The sequence below is a fragment of the Propithecus coquereli genome, unplaced genomic scaffold (assembly GCF_000956105.1).
Source record: "Propithecus coquereli isolate 6110/MARCELLA unplaced genomic scaffold, Pcoq_1.0 Scaffold111, whole genome shotgun sequence".
Taxonomy (NCBI): domain Eukaryota; kingdom Metazoa; phylum Chordata; class Mammalia; order Primates; family Indriidae; genus Propithecus; species Propithecus coquereli.
In genome coordinates, this window is record NW_012135081.1 from 74,590 (window position 1) to 85,240 (window position 10,651).

General features: G+C 39.6%; 1 protein-coding gene across 1 annotated transcript in view; it reads left to right on the forward strand.

Moving 5' to 3' along the window:
* The first annotated feature begins 6,969 nt into the window (after positions 1–6,969).
* Positions 6,970–10,651, forward strand: part of LOC105816102 — a 24,287-nt gene continuing 20,605 nt past the window's right edge. Inside the window, exon 1 of the mRNA XM_012651430.1 lies at positions 6,970–7,087. Within this exon, the coding sequence (XP_012506884.1) occupies positions 7,009–7,087 (79 nt within the window). The 5' untranslated portion in view covers positions 6,970–7,008. The remainder of the gene's footprint in view (positions 7,088–10,651) is intronic.

The following is a 10,651-nucleotide window of genomic DNA, read 5'->3' on the forward strand; positions in this document are numbered from 1 at the left end:
GCGAGAACTGAGCTGAGCGCGCCCTCAGCTAGGCAATGAGTCCTCAGTTGTGGCCGGTTGAAGCGTGCTTCCTGCCCACGCGCCACTCGGGTGCGTCTCGGAGAATGTCGTTTGTGGCGGAGTCGGCGATGGAAAATGGGGCAGGTGAAGACCTTGAAAGAGAAAACAGGTGGGACTATCAGAAACTGAAAAAAAAAATTAAAGAAAGTGGCCCTATTGTATATCGAAACTTAAAGCAACTAGGAGCCTCTGACGTTGTTGATAGCAGTGTGAAGTACTACAACCCATTTGAAGAGCCACTTCATAGTATGTAGCCAAAGCCATGGAAACATTCCTACGATTCGCCACGGTGATGCAACTTAAAGGAATAAAATGAAATTAACAGCATTAATTTAGAGCTTACATGTCACAGGGGCAATACCGACTCTTAAATATATTAATACTATTTCATTGAATCGGCACAACTCCAAGAGATAATATTTTAATCCCTGTTTGCGAATGGGTGAACTAAAACTGTCCCTTCAGTGTAAAAAGCTACCACTACCCGCCACATGCACAAATTTATAAATTCCTGCCCCAAAGTCTGATAGCTGTTTGGTCCTGGACAAGATATTTAACTTCTCTGTGCCTCTTCTGTAAAATGTAGATGATAACGCTTACGTTTTAGTTTGTGAAAGGGAGTGAATATTTAATGAGTTACAAGCATTTATAATAGTAACTGGTACTTAGAAAATATCCAGTAGATCTTGTTGTTATCATAGTGTTTGTTACATTGTATTGAAATTGCAGGCAAGAACAAGGCCTTCATTTTTGTATCCCCAGCACCTACCTAGTACAGCCCTGGCCCTAGTAAATAGTCAATAAATCTTTGTAAAATGCTTGAAACACCCTACAATACAGAAATTGGGGCTCAGAAAAATCAGGTAGTTTGCCCTACCCTACATTGCTAACAATGCTAATAGTGCAGGTTTTTTTTGGTTTGTTTGTTTTTGTTTTTGAGACATGGTCTTGCTCTGTTGACCAGGCTGGAGTGCAGTGGCATCATTGTAGCTCACTGCAACCTCAAACTCCTGGGCTCAAGTCATCCTCCTATCTCAGCTAATTTTTTTATTTTTTGTAGAGACATCTGGTCTCAAACTCCTGGACTCAAGCAATCCTACCCTCTTGGCCTCCCAAAGTGCAAGGATAGGCCCCAGCCCTAAGTGTAGATTTAAAAATCAAGTCTAATTCCATTGTTCTTTCCATTCTAGCAAACTGTATGCCTGCTTTTCTGGAGCCATACTCAATTTACCTTGATTAAATTTGGATAATTTTAGATAAATTTGAATAATATTAGAATCCTTTGTCTTTTATAATATTTTGGGTTTTGTCATTTCCAGATCTGGCTGCTTTTACTCAGGATGTTTGATCCTAATTCATTCTCAGAAGTATTTCCTGTCTATTAATATTTCAGGCCCTCCTCTGCCATGTACAGCCTACAGAGAGTATTAGCTCCATTATATCCTGGAGAAATGAGGTTCAGGAAGATTTAAATGACTTACTTCTGTTTGTAAGGTAAAAGAGCTTATGATTTCAGACTACTTTCATCACGGACTTTTTTTCTTTCAATAGAATATGTACTTTAATAGATTCTTTTTTTAGTGGAATAAGCACTTTTTCAGTTATGTAGTCATGTATGTTGTCTTCTAAATAGTCAAAATTATTTCTTCCAAATCCCTTTTGCCTAATGCTCTGACCTGTGTTTGTTTCTCCACTTAATCTGTTGGATTGATGACTCCATACCTATTGAATTTTCTGTCTTGGCTTAGTATGCCACTCTTCCAGGAAAAAGTTCTCATCTCTGTCAGGCTTCAGGCAATGCAGCTACTAATCATGGTTTGCTACCCTGCCGTACAGAAGAGGGGAGTCCTGTGTAAATCAGAGAAAGAAAATATTTTTTGTTTGAAGATGTAATTATTTGACAGTAGGAAACAGTGGGAACATATTAATAATTGCTAAATATATGAGTTTTTGAGTCAGGCCTAGATTCAAAGCCCAGCTATTCCTTTTTTTTCCAGCCATTTTAACAATTTGTAAGTGTACAATTCAGTAGTGTCAACTATATTCTCATCATTGTGCGACAGAGCTTTAGAATTTTTTCATCTTGCAATACTGAAACTTTATGCCCATTGAAAAACTCTCCATTTGCCCCTCTTTCCAGCTCCTGACAACCATCATTCTACCTTCTGTTTCTTTGACTTTGACTACCTTAGATACCTCTTATAAGTGGAATCATTCAGTATTTGTCTTTTTGTGACTGGCTTATTTCACTTAGTATAATGTCCTCAAAAATCCCAGCTACTCTTTTAACTAGCTGTGTGATCTTGAATGTCATCTCTGCGTCCATTTAATAGAACACCGCCTACACTATGTAGTAGCTGTTCAATACACATTTATTGTTGAAATAACTTAGCCTTCAGATATATTGCCCTTAAAGAAAAATTGACAAAATCTTAAGCCAAAGGAATTTTCCTTTTTTTTTTTTTAAAAGACAGGGTCTCTCTCTGTCACCCAGGCTGGAGTGCAGTGGCCCAATTGTAGCTCACTATAACCTCAAAATCCTGGGCTCAAGCAATCCTCCCACCTCAGCTGGGGCTACGGGTGCGTGCCACTACACCCGCCTAATTTTTTTACTTTTTGTAGAGACAGGGTCACACTATGTTGCCCAGGCAGGTCTCAAACTCCTGGCCTCAAACTATTCTCACACCTCAGCCTATCAAAGTGCTGGGATTACAGATGTGAACCACCACACCCAATACTTTTTTCTTTTTTAAAAAATATAAATGGGACTTCGTTTCCTATAAATCACACCTATGGGTCTACACTTCCTTTATAGCAGTACACCATATTTCATGGTTTTATCTTATTTTACACTGTGCTTATAAACGTCATGTTGTAGTCATGCCAAACATTACCATTTCTACAGTTAAAACAATTTTTCCCCAACATTCATATAATCTTCAGATTAAAATATGAAAAGATGGTGTGCTCTTTGCAACACTCCCCAACTCCATGTTCAGTGATGTCACTTTGATAGCTTGAAATCAGCCATGGTGTGTGTGGGTGCTGGTAACTATCAAATAAAAATATTGTATGTGTATACATGTGTACAAAAGTTCATTGTAAAATTTATTGATATAAAGGATGTATAGCACACAATTTATAAAAAATAAAATATACAGTCTTCTTCATTGTAAATTTCCTATAGCAAACTGATTCTCACAGACTGTTTTCTTTGATTTTGCCAAATTCTTGAATCAGGACCCGATCTATGGCTGCAATTGACAAACAAATATAGATGATCCTTGACTCATGATGAGGTTACGTCCCAAAAAACCCATCATAAGTTGAAAATACCGTAAGTCGAAAATGCATTTAATAAACCCAACATACCAAACATCATAGCTTAGCCTAGCCTATCTTAAACATGCTCAGAACACTTACATTAGCCTACAGTTGGGCAAAATTAACTAATAAAAAGCCTATTTTATAATAAAGTATTGAATATCTCATGTAATTTATTGAATACTGTATTGAAAGTGAAAAACAATAGTTGTATGAGCACTCAAAGTACAATTTCTACTGAATGCATATTGCTTTTACATCATCATAAAGTTGAAAAATCAACAAGTGAACCATCATAAATTGGAGACCATCTGCATAGTTTTGAATGTTGATTGATATTTTCATTTGCATTAATAAGATGAAAGTTCCAACTTATGTTGGAACTTCACTTATTTGTCAATGACTTGAGAAACATCTTTACTGCATTAGATAATAGTTTTTGAATAATGGAAGAATGTTCCAGTTTTTTGTGGTTTTTTTTTTTTTGAGACAGAATCTCACTCTGTTGCCTGGGCTAGAGTGCCAGGCGTCAGCCTAGCTCACAGCAACCTCAAACTCCTGGGCTTAAGTGATCCTTCTGCCTCAGCCTCCCGAGTAGCTGGGACTACAGGCATGCGCCACCATGCCTGGCTAATTTTTTCTACATTTTTAGTTGTCCAGCTAATTTCTTTCTATTTTTAGTAGAGACCGGGGTCTCGCTCTTGCTCAGGCTGGTCTCGAACTCCTGAGCTCAAACGATCCGCCTGCCTCGGCCTCCCAGAGTGCTAGGATTACAGGCGTGAGCCACGGCACCTGGCCAGTTATTGATAATGTAATGGCTGTAGATATGGTATACTTTTCAACTTTATCTGAATTATTAACATTTTTCTCTATCATTTTCTTACGTCAAGACAATCAACAAAATGAATAAATCAAGCGTTGTAATATTTGCCAATTTCTGTGTTGTAAATTCTCCCATCATGGCTGATTTAAACATACCAATATGATATCACTGATTATCAAATTGGGAAGAGATGCACACACCATCATATAGTATTTTCTCCAGACAGATAGAATAGATGGGGACATCAGTTTCTAGTCTGACAGATAGAGAACTTGGAAGTCATCACTCCCTTCCTTACAACAAGAAAAAAACTAAACAAATTGAAACTGAACAACCCTTCTTAGACCCATCAGAGAATTGAGATCACGGAGCAAACCTCTGCCCCCAAAACTAGAGAAACAGATGGACTTAGAACAGGTGGGATAGAAACTTACTGGGAGTAAAAACTGCTATTGGAACCAACAGCTGACAGGAATACTCATAGGGCAATTGACTAGTTGCTGGAGACTGAACATAGACTAGCTTGAGAGATTTAAAAAACTCCTGGGGGCCTAGCGTTAAGGGGACCCCAACATTTTTGTGAGTTTTACGTCCAGGAGCCCCAGTGAATTCTTACTGTGAAAACTGGAAAAAAAAAATCCCCTCGTGCTTCCAGCAGGAAGAGAGAAAAAGTAGTCATTTTGAAAGACACCCAGGCCTAACAAAGGCCTACTCTTAAGCAAAACTATTTAACAGAGTCTAGCCCATCTGGGAGAAGGGAAGTCCCCCACTGCAGCCTCCATTAGTCCTCCTGTTTTACATAAGGGGAAAAAGGACGAGACCCTTATGCAGGTCACAGCCCAGGGACATAAGCTCAATAAAATGTAGAGACCTAATAACAGAATTATAGAATGCCCCCCCTGCCCAATCTCACCACTACATTAGTGGAGTTCCTATATAATAACAGGATTACAAATGAAAAAACTGCAAGGCTCAGACCCTGTTTAAGAAAGTCTTGCAGCCGGTGCGGTGGCTCACACCTGTAATCCTAGCACTGAGAGGCTGAGGTGGGAGGATTGCTTCAGCTCAGGAGTTTCAGACCATCCTGAGCAAGAGCAAAATCCCATCTCTACTAAAAATAGAAAAATAAACTAGGTGTTGTGGCTCACACCTGTAGTCCCAGATATTCGGGAAGCTGAGGCAGGAGGATCGCTTGAGGCTGGGAGTTTTGAGGTTGCCGTGAGCTATGATGACGCCACCACCGCACTCTACCTGAGGTGACAGAGACTCTGTCTCAAAAAAAGTCTTGGCTGCAGTTAGCTATGTTAGCGCCACTGCACTCCAGCCTAGGTGGCAGAACAAGACTCTTGTCTTATTAACTAAATAAATAGATAGGTAGATGGAAAGATACACACATACATAAAAGAAAGACTAAGGAAACTCAAAGATAGCAAGAATGACAAAAACAAGGACAACTGGAGGAAATTTTAGCCTCCGATACTTACAGCTATAAAAAAAGTAAACACAGCCTAACTCCTAGCCATATAAACACAAAACCTGGCTTTTACCCAATACATCATGTCTAACTTTTGACAGAAAAGTTACAAGGCATGCTACAAGGTGAAAAATACAATCTAAAGAGACAAAGCAAGCATCAGAACCAGACTCACATATGGCAGAAATTGTGGAATTATCGTATTTATCGTAATTAAAGTAATTATGATTAATATATTAAGGACCCTTAATGGAAAAAATGGACAACATTCAAAGACAAAGGGTAATGCAAGCAGAGAGACAAAAACTCTAAGAAAGAATCAAAAAGAGATGCCAGAAATCAAAAACACTGCAACAGAAACGAAGAATGCCTTTGGTGGACTCAGCAGTAGACTGCACATGACTAAGGAAAAAATCAGTGAGCCTGAAACTATGTCAATAGAAACTTCCCAATCTGATAAGCAAAAAGAAAAAAGAATGAAAGAAAACAAGGTGGAATATTCAGTTACAATGAAATTAAATAAACTCATGAGCATAGATAATAGTAAAATGTAGTAAAATAATTAGAGATGAGTTTTTAGTATTTACTACCTTTATTTTTAATATGACTTAATTAAAAGTTTAAATAGTTTAATTTTTAATAATGGCTTAACAACCAACTCACAAAATTAATGAAAATTTAACAAGTTCCCCAAAGTCGGTATGGATTGGCACACCACTGCTGAAATAACTTAAAGACTCATTGGAAGTATCCCTTTTTTTTGTTGGTTGTTTGTTTTCTGTTTTTAGAGACAGGGTCTCACTCTCTCTCCCAGGCTAGAGTGCAGTGGCATGATTATAGCTCACTGCAATCTCGAACTCCTGGGGTGAAGCCATCCTCATGCCTCCACCTCCCAAAGTGCTAGGAGTACAGACCTGAGCCACCACTTTACAGGTTTAAACACTGTTTGTTAAGGTTCCATTATGTGCTGAACACTAGGCTAAGGAAAAAAATTAAAAACTGAGGCTTAATTAATCTATTCGAAGTCAGATACCTACTATATGGCAAAACTAAGATTTGAGCCCGGGTTAGTGCTCTTTCTACTCACTGCCTTCTGAAGCTTACAGTATAAGACTCAGTCAAAAAAAAGGGTACTAACAATTGATACCTGCATTTTCCTGAAGTAATTTAGCCCACTCCACCTCCACTGTGAACCCATAAATCCTATGCCTCATTAGACAAAGGCAGTGTCAACCATGGTAACTCTTCAGGACATTACCATGGTTACTGAACACAGAGTCCAGTCCTTCAGCCTAGACATTCCAGAAGAGGTCACCGAGGAGCTGAGATGGCCTTCTTCAACTTATATCTATTGGGATATCAAAATTCCTTTCGGAACAAAAAAAAGGACACAACTGAAGAAACAAGTAAGGGGAATATTGAGTAGAGGGTTAGAAGGGCCACTTCTTTTCCTAGCCACTTCTTAGCCATTTGTTTTCCATCACATGTGAAGGAAATTAAGTGTAGGTAGGTACTGAAGCAAAAGTTGTATAGGGACGGAGGAAGAGGTGACTGGGAAAGAATAAAAGCACAAAGTTATGCACAAGTTCGACAATCTTATGTAGGCCTCCATTGGACACTCTCTGTCCTCTTTGTCATTCCATCAAAGAAGTCCTGTTTTACTATCTAGCTTCCTGATAAGATTTGTACAAAGGGCCCCCGATGAATTTAGAAGCACCCAATAGCCCAATACCAACCCTCTTCTGCCCCCCCCCCAGCTGGGTGCCAGCATTATTCCATGAGGCTATTCTTGTCTTCAGTTAAAGAGGAGCTCTTCCCTACTCGCTTTCAGAAAAACATACCCTTCAGGAAACCCACAAATATCACTTCTTCCAGGCCAAGAATAAGTCTCTCCTGGCTGCTCCAGTTCTACCTGCCCTTACTAAATGGGACTCCCTTACCATGAAGAAACTGAACACTCAGCCTGGGGTTTTTCCACCCAGTCAGCTTCTTAAACACTGGCGAACAAGACTTGATACCAATCCAAAGAGTCCCAGGTCTCAATTCTTTATAGGCTAGGAAGACTTCACTTGCTAGAGAGGATTTCCACTTGCTAATTTCTAATTAAATCCTTTATAGTCCAGAGTCCTCTATGCTATCCTGTGGTCCCCAACCCCAGGCTGCGGCCTGGTACCTGTCTGTGGCCTGTTAGGAACTGGGCTGCACATCACTGCCTGAGCTCTGCCTCCCTCTTCCCGTCTTCCCCATCCCCCACCCCACCCCCATCTGTGGAAAAATTGTCTTCCATGACACTGGTCCCTGGTACCAAAAAGGTTGGGGACCACTACTCTATGGGATGATTGATAGGGAAGTGTCCTGATGTCATCTGCTTATCCAGGTTTTCTCATTCTGGTGGCAGAGCATCAGAGGCAGGAGGCTTGGCCAAACTGGTGGTCTAGAATTTAAACTTAGAAGACCGGACATCGAATTTGCTACCTCTGCTTCCTACTTACTTCCCCTCACCCTTAGTTTTATACCCTGCAGTTACCCTGTCAAGATATGGACAGAGAATTTCACTTGCTAACTGCTAATTAATCCATAGTTTTGTTGGCTCTGGCATTTAATAATAAACAACTATTTATTATGCACTGTGTGCCAGGCACCATACTAAGCATTCTGCATTCTTAATTTAATTTAATCTTCTAACATTTCCTGTGAGGTAGGTTTTACTATTCCCTTTTTACCAATAAGAAAACTGGGGCTCAAAGAGGCTATTTATTTACCCCAAATCACAGCAATAGAGTCAGAATTTGATTCCAAATTGTCTAACATCTCTGCCTATACTCTTAAACACTTTGTTATTTATGGGGACAAATGATGTAGGTCTCTTCCTGTGAGCAGGCCACCATACAAATGATTGATGGTCATCTTTTCTAGGAGAATCTATTAACCTGTAAACCCTGAGTTTGAATGTCAGGTGGGCTTTCATATAGAATGATTCACTGTTCCCCAAAAAGTAGTTCTCAAGATTGCCAGGAGCCCACCGTTCACTGGAGCTAAATGGTAAGTTTGCTAGTGGCCAGGATTGTTAACTTGAAAACTCTTATATGGAGTCAAAACCTTGCAACCTGTTCACATAGCCCCTGGGCAACTTCCTAAGAGAGTTGTAACATTCTACAACTTCAGAATAGTGTTCTGCAAGGGAAAAAGTAACTGGATGGATTCTTTTCTGATCTCTCCCACCCCCACCATCACTCTCATGAAAGAATCATAATTAAGGCCGGGCGCGGTGGCTCACGCCTGTAATCCTAGCACTCTGGGAGGCCGAGGCAGGCGGATCGTTTGAGCTCAGGAGTTCGAGACCAGCCTGAGCAAGAGCGAGACCGCGTCTCTACCAAAAATAGAAAGAAATTAATTGGACAGCTAAAAATATATAGAAAAAATTAGCCGGGCATGGTGACACGTGCCTGTAGTCCCAGCTACCTGGGAGGCTGAGGCAGGAGGATTGCTTGAGCCCAGGAGTTTGAGGTTGCTGTGAGCTAGGCTGACGCCATGGCACTCTAGCCTGGGCAACAGAGTGAGACTCTGTCTCAAAAAAAAAAAAAAAAACAAAAACCCTAACATTCAGAAAGAATCATAATTAAGTAGTCCAACTACTCTATGCAGATAACAAAACAATAGTTTGATTTGTTTCCTGTGCTTAAAACTCAAACTTTGCTGAAGTTATTGGTGAAAACTCAATGCTAGGAGTTCATCCAACCAATTCATATTCATCCAAAGAAAATGGGAATTTCACTTCTGGGACAAGAACTTAATGAAGTCATCATTTGACAGGGCAGCCAGTTACCACTGATCCCATTCTTGTGGGAGACATCTTGAACTAAATGTTACCCATATGACCTTGGAATTTGCTCACCTAATTAACACCCATAAATTCCTAACCACCAACTACAGATCACTGATATAAACCTACCATTAGGCATCAAGCTAGTGAATTTGGAACAATTAATAAGCACTATATGATGAAAATTGAATGTAAAATTACAGTAAAGTATCTCTCGTAGACTACTAGTTGATCAATTAATTTTTTAAAAAGATTAAACTTCAAGAAAAGACATATACTATACATTTTATTTTTATTTAATATAGTAGTCTCCCTTTATCTGCAGTTTCACTTGCCAAAATTTCAGTTACTCCTACTCAACTATGGTCAAAAAAATATTAAATGAGGCCAAGTGTGGTGGCTCATGCCTATAACCCCAGCACTTTGGGAAGCAGAGGCAGGAAGATGCCTTGAGACTAGAAGTTCAAGACCAACCTGGGTAACATAGTGAGACCCTGTCTTTACAAAAAGACAAAAATATTAGCTGGGCATGGTGGCACATGCCTGTAGTCCCAGCTACTGGAGAGGCTGAAGTAGGAGAGTCGCTCAATCCCAGGAGTTCAAGGCTGTAGTGAACTGTGATTGCACCAGTGTACTCAGCCTGGACGACAAAGCAAGACCCTGTCTCTGAAAAAAAAATTGAATGGAAAATTCCAAAAGTCAACAATTCCTAAGTTTTAAATTGCATGCCATTCTGAGTAGAGTGACGAAATCTCGCACTCTCCCATTTGTTAAGTGAATCATCCCTTTGTCCAGCATATCCACCCACTATGCATAGGAAAAAACATACTGTATATAGGGTTTGGTACTAACTGCAGTTTCAAGCATCCACTAGGGGTCTTGCAAGGCATCCCCTCGGATAAGGGGTAGGGGGAACTATTGTATGTATAAATGTAGATTCATTCACCTTTTTTCTTATATAGGGCCAAAGAAATTCTTTCTTTTGAAAATGTGTCTGTTGGTGAGCGTCTTGCCCTTTTACCCCTCAATTCATCATCTACAGTTTCCAGTTTGGTTTATTTAAAGTGGAATCACATTTGTAAAGCTATCTGATTTTTAAAAGATTTTTATAATTTCCCCCAAATCTTTTTTTTTTTTTTTTTTTTTT